General features: G+C 46.8%; 1 protein-coding gene across 1 annotated transcript; it reads left to right on the plus strand.

The window, feature by feature from the left end:
* Window positions 1-319: 319 nt before the first annotated feature.
* Window positions 320-14,982, plus strand: LOC144095681 (uncharacterized). Its single transcript, XM_077629345.1, has 2 exons — window positions 320-631; window positions 14,588-14,982. Exons 1-2 carry the CDS (start codon window positions 352-354, stop codon window positions 14,980-14,982), a joined length of 675 nt encoding a protein of 224 aa, XP_077485471.1. The 5' UTR covers window positions 320-351.
* Window positions 14,983-18,557: the final 3,575 nt, after the last annotated feature.

The raw sequence follows: 18,557 nt of genomic DNA on the forward strand, positions 1-18,557 counted from the left end.
TTGAATTTTGTTTTTGTATTATACATGATCACGTGACTCCTTTGTTGCGCAGATTTGTCCCCCGTTGCATCGTGCAAGCGTCGTCGCTGATGGACTCGTCGTTGATCCCCCGGTCTGCGATCTTGCTGTCGCGCTAATTGCTGTATACTTTGCAGTAAATGCACTGTTTTATTACTGCATTGTCCAGCCGCAGCTCCGTTGAGCTTTCGTTTTGGCCGTTGCCATATTCTGTGTTGCGCTGGGAGAGCACTGTTCTACTATTGAGAGTTTGTCCTTGTTGGCTCCGTTGCGCGTTCTTTGTTTGCCAGTGTGAATTGTGTTTGTGTCTGTCGCCGAGGTGCCCTTCTAGGAATGGAGGGACCAAGCGCACCACCCGCAGAGTCACCTGTACGAGATAAGTATCAGTGTCCTGTGTGCCAAGCTGAGTTTGTTTTGGAGCAATCTCGAAGGAAGCATGTGCGAAAGCAGCATCCCGAAGCTGCAAGCTCTCTTAGTGGTAGTGCGAAAGCCTCCTACAGTTGTGATCAGTGTACTAATGTGTTTGTCCGCAGTGGCCAATTGTTGCAGCACCACGAGCAGAATCACGGGTTCGTGTCGAGGCTCAGTACGCATCAGTTCTCTTCCTATTCAGGTGAGGAAGATGCACGTGTTCTTGGCGCCATTTTTTTGTGTCTGTGCATGCACAAAAAAAGTGTGAGCTTGTGTACAAACGCGAGTAGGCTTGCGTTAGAGCGCTCGCGTAGCGTTTACTGCATGCACGAAAGAAATGTAAGCTTGTGTACAAACGCGAGTAGGCTTGCGTTAGAGCGCTCGCGTAGCGTTTACTGCATGCACGAAAGAAATGTAAGCTTCTGTACAAACGCGCGTAGGATTGCGTTAGAGCGCTCGCGTAATGTTCTGCGGAGGAAAAGGGAGCGAAATTTTAAAGCAGACAGTGGTTTCACAGCAACAGATTAAATCGCTTCCACGTACCTACATAAACGACAGAGGTATGACGGTCGAGTCACCAACATAGCAGATTTGAAGCTTCACCTTTCCTCCCGCAGCGTAGCGTTCTTGACAAGTCGGCCCACGTCCGTACATACCAGTGCATTGCATATTATATCGCTGGGTAAAGTAAGGAACAAGCACAACAAATGCAGGACTTCCCGCTTTATTCAAACCACGCTGTTCGCATGCACAACCATTGAGTCTGCCACCAGAACAGCAGCAGAAGCGCAGGGTGTATTAGAAAAAAATTGGCTGACAAATGCAAATGAAGGGGAAACATTATGCACCTCAATGCTTGTGCATATCTGCTGTGTATTGCTCTCTCCTCTGTAATTTTTAATGCACAACTTGGAGCAACAGTGCACCTCTTCTTTCCGCTTTGGCAAGCATGCGTTATTTTCGAGGGTGAGAACTCGGACACAATGGAGCTACAAGCTTGCGCATATGTTCCTCTTGCTAGGAAATATTTGCCGCAACTGGCGAAATCATGGTCCTTTCTTTTTGTGATGAGCTGACGAAAACGTATTGTCCACTGAAAAGCCATCAGTGCTCACTCTGTACTCTTAATAAAGGAGTATGGCTACTTTCTGCATGATATGTATATTGTATGTGCAGGTTACTAATACAAATACGAAACTTATTTTGAGGCAGAAGCCTTGCTTGCTCTATGGAGCGAAAGCTTGTGTGTGTCAAAGTTCAATGGTAACCATAAAAGATGGAGAACTCATGCAACCTGGCATGTAGCCGTTAAATTAATGATTGGCTGCGGGAGGTTGCTCGAGAGGAACAGCCTGCTGTTGAATTGAGGAAAGCCGGACCAGCGACCGGTTTATTTCCCGGGCAGGCGAACATTGCCCAGAACGAGCTCGCGCGGCTCGCATAGCGTGCATCACGTGTTCGCGCAGCCAGGCGCTTTCTCGCTCTAGCCCTATGCAGTGGCTACACTACTGCCTACAACACCTGTATCGCACAAATTCCACCGGTGGCAGTATCTGCCATCCCATGGTAGTGGCTTGTGAAGCGCTACCTGGATTGCACTAATTCTTCCTTTGGCAGCACCTGCTATCCCAGGGCACTAGGGCACCACTTAACTGCTGTACTACTGTGCTAGCCGTGACATGAGGACTCCCAGGAAAGTAGACTAATTCTGCATATATGGGCGTTAACCCACTAGCTATCGCACCATACCCTTATAATGGCGCCGAGCATGGGCTGTGGTACGGCGGCGACTGTCTTCAAGAGGTTAGCGTGCAGGTCACAAGGGGTGCAGCAGTGTTTTGGTGGTGGCTATGTAGAGCCATGCAGATGTAAATTTGCCGGCTGCATGGCATCTGATTACACCACGCTGTTCACTAACAGTCTTAAGTGTGTGCGTCTTTTTAATGTTGTAGCGTTGAAGGTCCCATTGTCAAGAAAGTGCGGTGTCGGTGTTGTTGGCATTGTGAGCGAAAAATCACGAGTACGACTCTGGAAAGTAGTCCCCAGGGAGCAAGCTAGGAGGCAGGTGGCCAGCCTACGTCACGTGACTTTGTGGCATCCTCAAAGCCTGCTTGCCCATTGCAAACTGCTCACCTTTGCAGGTGGCAGCTAAATGAACGATTGGTATTTGAGAAGAGGCCTGGGTCATTTAAGACCTGCAGCTGGGAGCGGCTGCCATTGCAGGACATTGGTGAATTGCTTATCCGCTGCACCACTACACTAGTTGGGGTATGATGACTCTAAGGGATCCATGAATGTAAAGTAGAGAATGACCTTTTGCATGCATGGAAATTAATCCACTATGCTATCGTGTCATACCCTTAAGCTGGAGTTTTTTCCCCTCCGATTTTTTTCACTGTAATTTGAAACTGCAGACATTGTGAAACTTATTTATTGTGTACAGTATTGTATCTGTCAATGCAGCATTTGCTAGCCGGGGGTAGCGCACAGTTGCGTCGTAGCAATAGTCCATGACTTCAACACCTTTACTTGGGGGGGGGGGGGGGGGGCTTGCTTCACTTCCAGTAAGTACAGAGTAGATCACGCTTGGCTAGAGCGCTCGAGCGGTGTGCTGCGGAGCAAATAAAGTTAAATATTATCGCAGCTGCTCTGCTGAGGGTAGGGCGCTGGTGCTTGTGCATTTCACATGAATATTAGGCTGATCTTAAGCACAAGTATTATCAGTGAATGTCAATACCTACTTTATAATTTCGCTTTATTTCCACCGGGCTGCACCGCTCGAGCGCTGTAGACAAGTGTGATCGACTCTTTACTCGTTAAAATACTTGCAAAAATAGTGTGCATCGGTCATGGAAATCAAAAGAGCTCGGTACTGATCAGATGACTGACTCAGCAAGCGCTTCTGAAGTGGATCCAGTATGGCTGCCAACTTCCATAATGTTAAATGGTTTCCTTCTTCTGTCGGCAGCCCCTCTTTGTCGCGCCAACTTAAGGGCATTGTAGTTCAAAAATCGGGTAAATTGCATTTCATCCGATCTTTTAGGAACATCTTTGAGGTGTAAAAATTTTAAATAGGGTAAAGTCAGGTTTTACCTAAAAACAAAAAACCCCTATGTACTCAGGGTGCCTAGTGCCTCCATACTTAAAGAAGCTTAGCTACTGCCCTCAGTCACCCCTGATGAAGGAGTCGAGTCGGCTTCGAAACGTTGGGTTCAAGTTAATATTTTTGGTTGGAGTTGTGCAGTTTATGTCTTCAAACCCAACCAGACAGGCAAATCTGTCAAAATAAAACTTAAAAGGAGGACGCCGACCAAAAGTAAAACAAAAAACAAACAAAAACTTAAAAAGTTAAAAAAACAACAAAAAAACAAAAAGAACAAACAAAAAATGAAGAAAAAAATGTTGTTTTTTTGTTTTTTACTTTTGGTCGGCGTCCTCCTTTTAAGTTTTATTATGATCATCCCCGACCAGACGAGTTTTCGTCCAACTCTCGACTTCACTAAATCTGTCAAAATGTTTAGTTTTCAATCTAGTTTAAGTACCATGACCCCTATGTCCTTCCCAAAAGATATGCTCTTACCTGATCCTCACCATCTGATTTCACCGTTTGCATTACTCTTAAGGCTTTCTTCACTTGCTCTTTTGTTACTGGTGGTATGTCACAGTGCTGTCCGCTACTGCCTCTCATTATTAACGTCCTGATTGCATTGGCTACTCTATAGATTGGTTACTGTATAGAATGACACTGTCTCTTAACGAATACGTCTGGTTTTCTAGTGAGAGCTACACTGGGCTACCAGTCGAGCATTTCGCGGTAGCTGGAAGAGGCCAGTTGTGTGCATGTGTCGTTACCATGGCAACCGGAGAGGAGCAGCAGGTGCGCCGCGTTCTTAGCCGCCGCCTTGCCACACGCCCCTCTATCACTCGAACCACGCGTCGCAAGTGCAGCATTGCTTATAAAAGGCGGAGATGTAATGGGCGTCTCTATCACAACGTTTGACATGGATGCAGAGAATGCGAGTCCAGCTGCTTTTTAATGGCGGTATAGACAAGAGAAAATTAACTCTTCCGATCCTGAGGTTGTCGCCTGGCACTTGGCTACTCGGCAAAGAGAGAATGAGTGTAAGAAGGCGGAGAAAGCAGCGGAGACGCCCGAATAGAGAGGAACGGCTTGCCAAACTGAGATGCCAGACTGCCGAGCGTAATAGACGGCGTAAAGCCGCCGACATGGAGCCCAGTGTCTCATTGCTAAACATACGATAACCACAGCAGGCTCAGCCAGGGAAACGTATACCTCTCGATACATATATTCTGGCATAGATGAGCTAAGCCACTTCCAATTTTTTGTCTATGGCTAGTTTCCTCGTCACTGCTTTTAGACTACGTCCATTCTTTAGAGAATGCTCAATTCTCTCTATATTGTAACGTACTTGTTGATGGAGGGTGTTTTAATACATGGTGCTGGTAAAGACGGCACAGCATGAGCGCTAAATCACCGTCTTCCAGGTCAGCCACATGCCACCTGGCAATACTATAGTCGGATACAACTCAAGTCTGGCGCGAAGCTCCGGCCCACATTCAGGACCTCTCCACAGAATTCTTCCACAACAAAAAGTAATCTGTCGTTAAAACCTTTCTTGTTACCTAAAGAAAAAAGAAAAAGCTACTTACAAGGGAAATAATTGTAAGCTGTAGAGTTTTGAAAACGTGGGTTGTTTGCTGTACTCAGTGAAAAGCTGATTTAGTTGACTATTTTGATTGGCCAACGGAGTAATACAATACACCGCGGATCATGACCCACTGTTAGCAACCGCTTTCTTTTCTTTTTTAGGTTGTGTCCGACTATAGGTGGCACTATTGCCCCTTCCGAGAAAGAGAAGCATTGTCGTGATGCTGACAGCATTGCGGTCGACAGAAGGTTAAAATTGAAAATAACCGGGGGGAGGGGGGGGGGGAGAGTGAGCAAAGGATTCCAGCGGAAGCGTGTTACGACTTCAACATGTTTGCTTGCCGTTACCGTGTACAGAACGGCTTAAGCCGCACAAAGTGCACAATGCCAAGAGCTGAGCTGTTGGCGTCATGGTTGCATTGCACTCACTGTCCGGAAGCACTTGATAGTCGACATCACTGACGCACCGTAGCACTCTTTAAGGGCCAAAAATAAAAATAATTAAAATAATTGGTTTTTGGGGAAAGGAAATGGCGCAGTATCTGTCTCATATATCGTTGGACACCTGAACCGCGCCGTAAGGAAAGGGATAAAGGAGGGAGTGAAAGAAGAAAGGAAGAATAGGTACCGTAGTGGAGGGCTCCGGAATAATTTCGACCACCTGTGGATCTTTAACGTGCACTGACATCGCACAGCACACGGGCGCCTTAGCGTTTTTCCTCCATAAAAACGCAGCCGCCGCGGTCGGGTTCGAACCCGGGAACTCCGGATCAGTAGTCGAACGCCTAACCACTGAGCCACCGCGGCAGGGCAGGCCAAACTAGCGCCACAGTAGTTTCTCAGACAAGCGGTGGCAATGAACAGGAGTCCATATGCAGATTTGGTCGCCGGGTTTGTAGTCAACCCGGCGATAGCAAAGGTTGTAGTGGCGTGCACCCGTGCTGTGATGTTGCCGGATGTGCACGTGGGCCAGCCCACTGCCTTCTTCAGCTTGTTGGGCAAATTGTTGGGTGCCTGGGATGAGTCGGGCATCATCTGGGCACAAGATCAGGCATACTATGTGTCTCACATCTGTACGCGAGGTCAAACGACGTGAAGAGCATAATTTCCTTCAGGGGGTGTTGTTGGCGAAGGTGACGTAAGGCAGGACTTCATCCCAAGCTTTGTGCTGTGCATCTACATACATTGACAGCATGTCCGCGATGGTTGTTTTCAATGAATGATAGGTCAACTGAGAAATCAATTAACTGCGGCGTAAACGCTGATCATTTGTCAGTAATCGTGTATGAAAGGCGCCATGCCGCAAGACATTGTGCATGAAAAACTCCGTGATATCAGAAGCTGTACTACGAGGGATTGCCGTGGCTTTGGCATAGCGAATGAAATAGTCTGTGCCAGCTATAATCCCGTTGTTTCTGGTCAGCAACAAAGGGAAAGGGCTGAGGAGGTCCATACCTGTTTGGTCGAAAGGAGCGCGAGGGGCTGTAATGGGCTTAAATGATGGCGTCTTCCGGTGCTCGCATTCTCTGGAGCTTCTAATGTAACGTTTGACAGCGCCTGTGAGCCCCGGCCAGTAGTACATGCTCCGAACTGTGACGAGCGTTCGTGAGAAAACGCAAGTGGCCACATGTGGGCTATTGTGGCAAGTGAAAAGTGCGTCAGCATGAATATCAGCTGGAATTACGAGATGGTAAGCTCTATTGTGACCTCGAGTTGTACAGGAGACCATGCCGCAAACAGAAGGAGCTGAGATAGAGAGAAGTGTCAAGATAGATTCGTATTGTTGCCTTCAAGGTGGTCAATGATAGGGTGAATGTCCGCATCCGCCTGCTGCTGGGTCATCAGGTGGTGTGCGAGCCAGTGTTTCCACGTGTTCGTGTTTACGGCCTGACTTTTATACAGTATTGATGTCAAATTCCTGGAGCCGTAAGCTCCATCGTGGCAAGTGCCCAGATGGTTCTGGAAAATTTGCCAGCCAGTGTAGATAGTGATGATCAGTTACGAAAGGGCAATTTTATGATGGCCCGCATGACCACAAGACATTCTTTCTCAGACTTAGAGTAATTGCTTTCGGCGTAAGAAAGAGTGTGGCTAGCATATGTAGGAACCCTCTCAAGGCCATCTTGGTGTTGGACAAGGACAGCGTGAAAACCGATGTTGCTGGCATCGGTGTGAACCTCGGTGTTGGCATCTTCTTTGAAGTGTACAAAAACGAGAGATGCTTGAAGGTGCTGGCGTAGCATGGTGAAAGCAGTGTGTTGCTTGGTGGCCCACACAAAGGAGATACTACTAGTGAGGCACGTCAACGGCTCTGCAGTTGTGAAGTCAGCAATAAAGTGCCAGTAATCCGCACAGAGACTCAGGAAGTGCTTGAGGGCTTTCTTGTCAGTAGGAACGGGAAAATGTGCGACGGCGGCAGTCTTCTCGGGGGTCCGGCCGCATTCCTTCAGCTCTCACAACGTGACCAAGAAGTTTAAGGTCTTTCTAACTGAAAGGGCACTTCTGGGGCTTCAGGTCTGCCGACTGGAGGCCTTCGAGGACAGCCTGCAGTCGCTGGGGATGCTCATCAAGCGTTTTCAGAAAACGATGACACCCAAGTACACAAGAAAGATTTGCTGCTTGTCACCTGTGAGGACAGTGTCTATCATCCGTTGAAACATGGAAGGGGTGTTGCACAAGCTGAAAGAAAGCACTTTGAATTCATAGATTCCATGTGGTGTCACAAAAGCAGTGTTCTTGTGGTTTCTTTCATCTAGTTCAGTTTTCCAATAGCCGCTTTTCCAAGTCGACTGAGAAACACTTAGTGCAACACAATTTGTCCAGCGTGTCGTCATTGCGCGGCAACGGGTAGACGTCCTTTTCGGTCACACTGTTCAGTTTTGCATGGTTGACACAAAACCGCAGAGCAGCGTCGTCTTTTTTAGCCAGGATGACAGGCAAAGATCACGGGCTTTAGGAAGGTTTAGCTACTCCATTGTCAAGCATCTCCTGAACTTGCGATCCTTAGCGGAAACATGAAGTGATGGGTGTTTGGCGAACCTGCGAAGAACCAAAGCACAGCTTGAATTCGAGCAGTGGTTGCTCCAAGGCCAGCCGTTGCTCCGCGGACAGGTGGCAGTTGATGTAGACGTTTTCAAGGTAGAGCTCGTCAGTGCCTGCTGCAGCGGATGCAAAGTAGAAGCGATACCAGTTCCAGGAAAAGCGTGCCGGTGCTCATTATAAAGATTAGTGAAAAGGATCGCAGACTGGCCACCATGAAGCGTCAGTAGGCTGTGAGCAGCCCAGATGCCCTGAGTCAGCAGGAGTGAATGGTTAGCCTCTTACTGCTTCAGCATCATGCAAGTTGTCGTAGGTGACTTCCAATAAAATACTGCTCCGTGGTGGCAACGTGACGATGTCTCCAGAGATGTGAAGCGTGACACTATGGCAGCAAGAGCTGGTTAGTTGGGTGGTCATGCCGCTCGAAAAGGTAATAATTTGTTGTAGATGATTGCACCATACTTCTGCACAGTCAATGCCGATAATCAGATCCCAGGAGCAATCGCACAGAACGAAGCAACTGAAAACGTAGATCCATTAATTTGATTGCCAGCTGTGCAAATACCCTCTACGGTAACGAGATGACCACTATCGAATCTAATAGTCAGCCCCAGTGTCCACTAATGCACAGTCTCTGTGACCGTCGAGAATAACCTATGCCTAAAGAAACACGATTGTCTGGCTTGGACGAGGGTGCCTTCAGTTCGTGTTCGGAGTGTAGCAGCGACGGCGGTAGGTCTTCAGCGCAGCGACTCCTAGCAACTTCGCCCCCTGAAGGTCGATGGTCCCAGTTTTCCCGGCGAGGTCTGGACGATGGACACTGTGCCGCTCCCAGAGAGCTGTGCGGGGTCAGCGAAGATGAGCATAACTAACGTGGTACACGGGATAGAAGTATGCTACAGTGAATTGATATAAAGGGTCAGTCGCTGTTCCGCAAGGAAGTCTTCAATGGCAGGGGGTTGGTGGCCAAACTGGGGTCTCGGAGAATTGGCGCGACAACCTTGCAGGCTGAGGCGTCAGTAAGAGCAATAGCGGTACAGGTGGCCTGGTTCTCCGCATTGAAAGCAATGTGGCCTGCTGTCAGGTGTGCCCCAGATGTCGGCCTTCCACACGGACGCTTCGCGATCATTGTTGGCACTGAGGGCAGCATAACAGGATGGGTTGCATGAATCGGTGCTGATGAAGTGGGAACCTGATGCTGCACAACCTTACCATAGGTGGTAGTCTCCCGGTGGACGTGGTGTTTCCACAATAGAGCCCGGGACGCCTGTTGCACCTTTTTGCAAACGAGCGGAGATCAAACCCAGCGTAAGCTGCAAAACTTGCGAAGCTCTTCACGCACAATGGTGCGAATCAGATTGCGCAAATTGTTACGGCGGCTCATGTTGGTGGCAAACGATTCGGTTACTGCAGCAGCATGCACGGGCTGCTTTTATGTCGTAAACAAATGAAAATGACCCCAGGTGGCCTAAGATAACTATGTTCTGTGTATGGCAGGTCTTAGCACGTGATGGCTTTGGTGCATTTACTGCTCAAGCATTGTTTGGATGTACGTAAAGGCTCTTTGGCTCATCTAGCCTTTTCAGTCATGCTCATCACATACTTTTCTTCTGTCATCTGCCTTTTGCTTGGGCAAAATATAGACTGACTGATTGATTGAATATAGTAGTGCATGCATTGCGGTAAAATTTTTTTTGGCAGTATAGTTAATCATGTTCTTAGCAGCCATATGAGGATAAAACATAAAATTTGCAGTAAATGCAATTCGACGGCAAGCACCGAAATACGAGAACTCTTCTTGCTGTTTTCCTGCCCATTCATGTAGTCCCAGCAAGTAGAACACAAAGTAAAGAAAAATGACAAGGTACTGACCAATGGCCGTGCTGCACACATATGTACACGCTGTTGCACCGAGTGGTGACGGCCAATGTGGCTTGATGGGCCTGCTTCTTGTGGCACAGTTATTCTGCACTAAAACACATGATTGACAAACAAGCTCTGGTAGCGCTTTTGGCCGTGGTATCAAGATCTAAATAGTTCTTGCACCATGATCTCAAGGCAGGATGTGAAATGTTCTTTGTTAAAAGAAATTTCAAGCCAGCTGAACACAATGTTAAACATTGCACAAGTATCCTTTCTGTACGTAGGTTATGTGCGGCTTGAATTCCAACAGTCCTGCATTGTGCGGGACCCCAACACCTAGGTTCTCGTTTAGTTTCTGGGACATCTTTTTTCCTTTTGAAAGTTCAGCCAAAATGGTCTTTGGCTGAACCGTATGTCGCCTGAAAAGAAATTTGTGTTCGACAAGCTGTACCAGGTGCAAATCGGACACAGAAAGGAGGGCCACAAAGCATACGACGAGGTGGATTATATTCCGTTTCATACATCAGGTGCAACGTTGTGAAAGGTACCGAAGTAGTCCATGCGTAAAAATTAAGGGAGGTGTGTTACTCCGCACTTGTTCTGTGACCAAGTGGTCTAAGGCATGAGAAAGTGACACTGTCGTCAGCAGTAATAGTGCATTTAATTGGGTTCATGACGAATGTGGAATGTAGTAATCTTCGATATTGTTATTGCGCTACTCATAATTTACATAAACAAGAACGACACATACAGACGGCATCGGGTAATCTGGCGGCGCATTGCTCCAAGTGCAAAAACTGTAAGCCATTGCTTGATAGCACCACTGTCACCCTTCGATCCCAAGGTAAAATGCAAAGGGAGCTTTATGAAGCATTTCCCATGACGTCTGAGAAGAAAGGCACTTGCGTAAGCGACCCTTTGGGAGCGCTGACGAAGCGAGAGATTAACTTTTTAAGGAAGTGAAAAGACTGCATCCTCCACACATGCCTGTCAGCAAAAGATTAGACAACTCATCTCTATGAAGCTACCTCTTTTTGTGTCCCTTCTTTTCTCATCTTAACAGTTCATATAAAACGAATTTCCCACGCAATAAAATCAGTTGATAGTTTGCGCCCTGTCTGTACGTGTCGATCTTGTTTGTGTAAACCATGAGTAGCGCAATAGCAATATCGAAGATTACAAACCAACTAGGCCCATTTCAAGCTCTTCTTGGATGTAGTAAGCCTGCAGGCAAAGCATTTCCTATGTTATAGTGTCTACTACTTTTTGGTCGTGGGTGTAGGCAGTGCAAACAAGAGCGGTAGCTTTGATTCGTTGCAGTTGATGTATGAAACAGCATAGTCATGAAGCATAAATGGCTGTCGGCCTGCTACGAGCCTGGCTTGTCCAAGTCCTCGGGTAGCTCCAAGTCCTCGGAGGGGGTGTAGCTTGAGAGCAGTACAAGATCACAATGCTCGCTACGCCACGAGTTGTTATCAATGTGCAAGCAGTCTCAGGTGGAGGCGATAAAATTTTTCCTAGCAGTGGGAATTATTTTGCCTCATATTCCTAAGAGGCATACTTTTTTAACACAACAGTGTGGCCATATAAGCACGTTGGTATGCATCCCTGGTGAAAAACGGGGTTCCATATCTGTTCGGTACCCGCCACGGTGGCTCAGCGGTTAGGGCGCTCAACTCCTGATCCGCAGTTCCCGGGTTCGAACCCGACTGCGGCGGCTGCGTTTTCATGTAGGGAAAACTCTAAGGCGCCCGTGTGCTGTGTGATGTCTGTGCACGTTAAAGATCCCCAGGTGGTCGAAATTATTCCGGAGATCACTGCAGCACCTCTTTCTCCCTTTCTTCTTTCACTCTCTCATTTATCCCTTCCCTTACTGTGTGTTTCAGATGTCCAACGATATACGAGACAGATAGTGCGCCATTTCCTTTCCCCCCAAAATCAATTATTATTATTATTACATCTGTTCGAGCGGTTTTTCATATGATGTAGGTTACGAGCGTATGCTACGAGTATGTGTGAGATAATAGAGGCAGAAATTAAGAGATTAGTGATTAAATTTAGCAAAATGCGTGTTTGCGAACATGGTTTGGCAAGGTGAGGTGAAGACAGTGGCCATTAATGCTGTTGCATCATACCCTTAAACGGTAACTGAAAAGGGGTAAAAATAGGTGATGGTAATGATGTATACTGAATCACGTATCATCCTTCCGTGAAAATTTTTCATCTAGGTTCTGTAGCTCTACAGATATCTGCACTTAAAAATGACCTCTGCGTTTTCCCTCTCAAATCACACGCAGAGTGAAGTTCAGAAATAATCACATTATAGACATGTGCTGCACTCCACCCACAACGCATTACCAGGTAATTCTGCACACTTGGTTATTTTTTTAACAGTGTTAGCTCTTACTACTTCCAATTGCTTGTTTCGTGTCTGCTCTCAGATTTCAAGATGCGGGGCTAAACAGCGTGATCATAGCTGTAACACCTCAATTCAGCAAAATGTGACACCCCACTACGTGATCACGCGCGCGTGCAGTTGCCAAGCCGGCACAGCGGCTGGATTATATCCTATACTGGCGTTCTGCTATATGTGTACCGTCTGAGCGGGCGCCAAGACTGGTGCCACTTGGGATCACCATTGGTGATAAATTCGTGGCCCGCCTGTTTGGCACAGAGGGTTCAGAGTTTGGCAAACAGAATGGCATGAGTCGGCACACAAAGTTGTTAGTTGAGTTTAAACCCGTTGTGTGTGGGGGATTCGTACCCATAACCTTTGGTCTTCGAAACCGTAATGGAGGCAGCTTTTAGAGGGCCGTGGTGGGTGAAACAGTGGTTGCAGAAGGATGCGAGCGGCACCGAACGAATCATCGTTGCTTGGTGTACACATTGGTATCCAAATTTGTCGAAAGCATAGGTGAAAGCAACTTAGCTAATGCTCTTCATTTGATTTCGCATTGGTAAATCATTCTTTAGTTTTTCTCTTTGCCGCCTACTGCCCCACTGCGGTTAGAAAGCAAACGAGAGTGAGAAGGGCACACAATGCATTCTGCCAGGGCCAGGCAAGCACCTCGCCTTCTTCGCTGCGGCTCTGGTGAACTAGTGACGGCGTTCCCTGACTGCCGTGCTGTGGAAAAGCTGCGATTTTTAATGATGTGTTGTAAACAGTCAGCTTCTTTTTGAGGACTTGCGTGCACCCTGCACACCCAAGTATATCCCCTACATAATTGCACGCATTTCATAGCCACCTTGTTAAACACTGTCAGGGATCCTTTAAAGGTAGACGTGAAGCGTCCTCCTTTTTTTAAGTGGGGCTTATTGTCCCAAGGCAACTCAAGCAATGAGGGACGACACAGTGGAATACTGATAATTTCTGCTGTCATGGTACCTCGCCTTTCACATCTACTAAAATGTCTATGGCTGGCATCGAGTCAGCCTTGCCCAGTGCCCTAAGCACTGAACCATCACCTCAGGGCTGGACATGCTTTTCAGCCAAACACCATTATTTAAAGGGACACTGAGGAGAACCCTATGAAAATTTTTTTGTTAGCAATATCTGATAGTTCGGCATTTCATGGCTTTGTTGACGCTTGTTCCGGGAGCGAAAGAAGCATTTATTTCAAAGAAATTTGGATTCGAAGTTGAAAAAATTTTTCCCGCCGCTCCGATTGAAACTCGAGAACTCTTATGACGACACGGAGAACTCTTATGACGACACAGAACGGAGGGACGTGAAACGTGACGTAAACGAAGACTCCGTGATTTCTGGCGGGTAGTGGTGCGGTGCGCTACCTTCCTTTGCAAGCCTCAGATTCTTCGCGTCCATGAAGTAAGGAAAATTCCTCCATGGTGGCGCCTCTTGTCCTAGGAAGACATCACGCTTGTACTTGCGAGATTGGCCTGTGGCGGCGATATATGTATTTTGGTTCTTGCTATTTTCTACATTACAAGAGCTTTGTTTTCAGGAGGAGTGGCGTTTTTGTGATCAGGAGCTGGTATTCTATGGATACAAGCCAACTTAAATTTCTCCTCAGTGTCCCTTTAAAGATAAGCATTTCCAGCGGCACATCAAAGTGCCATATCCACTACCTATATATTAAGAGAAATTTTGCCCGCACGTCTGTGTGCAATGGAATTTTTTTGCAAGCACTATGCATTCAGTGCATTAGTACCTGTAGTTGATGCAAGGATTTCTGGTGTACTTAACAGTTATAAGGTGGTTGCCTTCAGTATATCGTGCTGTATGACTGTGTTTTCAGCCTTTGATTTCTCATAGCTTGCATTAGGTTGCTAGACTTTTGAAACGTATGGCAGCCATAACTCACACAACTGTACTGCACCGCTTTTAAAAGGCAAGGTAGGTTATAGTTAGTAACATCAGAACAGTTCAAATATGTCACATATGAAGTCAAGCAGGTGCTGGGGTAGGTGGGCCTTAAGCACTTTGAGTGAGCCTTGAGCGATCACTTCTAGCCCATGTTCTGATGGCTTCCTTACATCTTGAACTTCAGCTAAATGGTTAGCAAATCAAGCTTGCTCAGTGTATAATATGTCTTCATTAAATATGTGCATTTGTATGCTTGTTTGCAGATTTTGCAGCCTGGAAGGAAATGGAAGAAATGAAGGAGAAAGTGAAATTCATAGCATCTAGTGGGCCTAAGCGTTCATCCTCAGGAGTAATGCAGATGTACCTGTTGTGCAATAGGTCAGGAATGCATGTGAAAACTGGAGAAGGGAAGCGGCAGCTAATGTTAGTGGGCAGTGTGAAGTGCAACAAGCACTGCTTTGCAACTATGGCTGTCACACAAGAAGGTGAGAACGTAACTGTTGAGTACCAGGCTGAGCATTATGGTCATGACAAAAGTGTGAAGCATCAGCGCTTGACATTCACTCAGAAGAATGCCATAGCACGAAAACTAAGCCTAGGAGTCCCTATAGTAAAAGGATTTTGCTGGATGCACACGCAACTGGTGGAGATGAATTGAATGTGCTCCATACTTTGAACAGGCACGATGTTTACAATGTAACGCGCAAGTTTCATATTGGATATGAGGAGCAGAAAGACACAGATGAGATTGTCAGCATAAGGATGTGGATTGATGAGCTTCAAGAAACCTCAGCTTTGCTGTATGCTGATAAAGAGCTGCTTACAGAACAAGGCATAGGGAAGTTTAAAATGGCTCTTATGGATAGCATTCAAAAAGAGTTCCTGCTCGAATATGGTAAGAAAAGTGTGTCCATAGACTCGACTCGGCACTAATTCTCATGGCCTCCAACTAACAACATTGCTTGTAATGGGCAAAGACTGGTCAGGGATTCCATGTGCCTACCTGCTCTCAAAAAGTACTACGGAGGAAACTATGGTTGCTTTTTTTCAGGCAATCAAAGACAGACTTGGTGAGGCACTCTGTACTGAGCTCTTCATGTCAGATGATGCGCCAGCATATTACAATGCTTGGGCAAGGGTAATGGGGAGCCCCCAGAAACGCATGCTCTGTACTTGGCATGTGAAGCATAATTGGAACTCTCATGTCAGTAAAGTGAGTGGCAGAGAAAACCAGAAGGTGGTTAAGGAAACTCTGCACACATTGATGCTTTGCCCAAGCGTGGCAGAATTTGAGGCTATTCTTGCAAAATTTCTGGCGTCAAAATCTGTGGTTGAGCTCAGTCCCTTTATTGAGTACTTTGAAAAGTATTATGCAAGCCGTCCAGAGAAGTGGGCACTCTGTTATAGGGAGGGTAGCAACCTCACTACTAAGAACCATTTTGAGAGTATGCATAATGAACTGAAGACTGTTTACTTGCAGAGGCTGCAGTGCAAGCGGTTAGACAAGCTGTTGATTACTTTTCGGCAATTCACTAATGAACGGCTCCTGAAGCAGCTTGTTTCTGAGGTGAGGCCCAATGCAGACCACCGCACAGCTGACAACTTCAAGAGGCACTGTCCAGGTGTAACTATATCGAAATCTAGCGTCTGCAAAGCACTTGACGGTGTCTGGCTTGTGGAGTCTCAATCCTTAAGACATCAGTACACAGTAGTAAAGGGGTGCACGGCATGCACAGGTTGCGGGATGAGCTGCCAGGAATGCAACATTTGTATCCACAGTTTCCATTGTACATGCAGTGACTTCGGGAACAGCTTGAGTTTGTGCAAGCACATTCATGCTGTTGCACAATGGGAACTGGAACAAAATTTTGGGTTTCAGGGCCCATATGATGAAGATGGAGCCCCTCTCTCAACTTCTGTGCAGACTAGTTCATTTCCGTTGGGCGAGCCTCAGGTACTTCTTGTTAGCATTCAGGCTGATTCTATCCCTCAGCCACAAAATTCTAACCTGGAAGGCGTTTGCACCCTGACTGCAGCTATTCTACAAGACCTCATGAACAAAGAGGCCCCAGTTGATCCGTCAAGGGTAGAATTTGTGATGAAGAAACTTCACGTAGTTAGGCAAGCTGTTAAACAATTCCCAGACAAGCAGCCATAATTACCGAAGTCCACTCCTAGTAACAAAAAACTAGAGAAGCAGCCAGATTATTGGCCCAGAAAGAACCGCACCTCTGCATCTGCTTTGTCTGCATGCTTTCCAGCACCGACGGTTTTGCAGCAGGACTACTTAAAACATGCTTCTCAATGATGTAGAGGTTCCTGTTATTCATACGAACAGTGACCATGAATTTTAGTGCTGTGCGCAGTTCGGGCATGCAGTTCAGTGTCATAACTTTTCTCTAATTATCACACATGCTGCAGGAAATAGTTTCGGCTTACATCGCGCCTCGTTTTACTAGGAATTAAATAGGGGGAAATGTATACTGAGGTTTTTTATGATATATGTAGTCGTGTGTTGCTCCAACCTCCAGATTTTCAGTACGGACTGCCTGTGCTTTCCTGTGCAGCATATAATGATGATGCAGTGTGGCTGTAAATTTTAATAGGAATAGTTCTGGTTTATTCCACTAACCACCAGGTCTGCCCATTATTGCAACATGTAATTGCACAGTGTAAATGAGCACTCTGCTCTGGTACGAAGTAACATGGATGGTGCGCACGTAAGGTGCCAACATTGCTCATGTAGGCTGTCTGGGTAGAAATAGTGTTGTGCTGAATAAAACAATAGGAACAGTCATATCCTTCATGCTGCATATTCCAGTAGTGTGGTAATCAGGTGTTCTCGAGCGTAATAGAGTGCGTTGCAGATTATGCATAGTGGTGGTCTGCTCTGGACGCTGGTAGTGTGTTGCTAAACTAGTCGTCTGCAGGTTTATAGAGTAGTGTTACCTGGAATGGGGCTCAGTGTCGAGTAGCGATTCAGTCTGGTACGGTGGTAGCATGGATGGTACGTGAGTGAGAGGTAACCTCCATTGCTACTCATATAGCCCGCTCGTGCAGTCAAGTGTTCTGTAGCATAAAACAGTGGGTTACAGATTGTGCATAGTGGTGGTCTGCTCTGGACGCTGGTAGTGTGTGTTGCCAAGCTAGTAGTCTGCAGGTTTATAGACTAGTGTTGCTTGGAATGGGGCTCAGTGTTTAGTAGCGATGCAGTCTGGTACGGTGGTAGCATGGATGGTGCGTGAGTGAGAGTGCCTCCATTGCTACTCGTATAGCCCGCTCGTGCAGTCAAGTGTTCTGCAGCATAAAACAGTGGGTTGTTGTAGATTGTGGATAGTGGTGGCCTGCTCTGGACGCTGGTAGTGTGTGTTGCTAAGCTAGTCGTCTGCAGGTTTATAGACTAGTGTTGCTCGGAATGGGGCTCAGTGTCGAGTAGCGAGGCAGTCTGGTACGGTGGTAGCATGGATGGTGCGCGAGTGAGGGCCCTCTGCCATTATAGTGTTTGTGTTCAGTAAGGCCTCTTAATACTTGTGTGCTATACTGGTGTGCTTTCGATTTCAGCAGGCACTACAAGTGCCGCAGCATAGTGCTGCATCTGGCACAGTTTCAGCAGGCAGCAGCATTGTGCTGCATCTGGCTGTGTCAGACCCCCATTTTTCTCTCGGCAGAACCTGGCTGCTAGAGAGCGCGTCTCCCAGGTGGCGGATAGAGAGGCTTCTACCAAACAAGGCAACTTAAAATTCAGTGCATCAGTGATCACACAAACAAGAAATGTTAACGCTTTAAGAGCTTAAAAGCGGTTGAAGTACAAAAAGGTTTGAAATGTGGCCCAGTTGGTACATTGCAACTTGAAAAAAAAACCAGTCACAAGGTACAAGAGAAAGAGTGTTCACGCCACGACTGGTCATTGTGGCGTGAACACTCCTTTTGCCTCTTGTGACTGTTTTTTTCAAGTTGAAGTACGAAGCCAAACTGATTTTGCTAAGCTTTTGTTTGGTAGGAGTGGTGCTTGCACCCGCGGACCAACCGGTGTTTCAGAAATGATCGACCACTTTGTCATCATTACAGGTCATAAACGTGGCATTTATCCAGCTATGTTCATTTAAACATATGTAGGCATCATTTGCTTTCAACATATGTGCCCTAAGCTTTATGATTTAGGTCTCTGTCGTGCACTTTTTGATTTGGACGAGGCTGACCCCAACCATGGCCCCCCAAACGGAGTTACCTTCA

The sequence above is a fragment of the Amblyomma americanum genome, chromosome 6 (genome assembly GCF_052857255.1).
Source record: "Amblyomma americanum isolate KBUSLIRL-KWMA chromosome 6, ASM5285725v1, whole genome shotgun sequence".
Classification (NCBI taxonomy): Eukaryota; Metazoa; Arthropoda; class Arachnida; order Ixodida; family Ixodidae; genus Amblyomma; species Amblyomma americanum.

What these genes read in the sequence shown, in the direction of transcription:
- LOC144095681 (XM_077629345.1), top strand. Translation starts at nt 352, where the DNA reads ATGGAGGGACCAAGCGCACCACCCGCAGAGTCACCTGTACGAGATAAG. An exon ending in TCAGTTCTCTTCCTATTCAG is followed by an intron (nt 632 to 14,587) that starts GTGAGGAAGATG and finishes GCTTGTTTGCAG; the next exon opens with ATTTTGCAGCCTGGAAGGAA.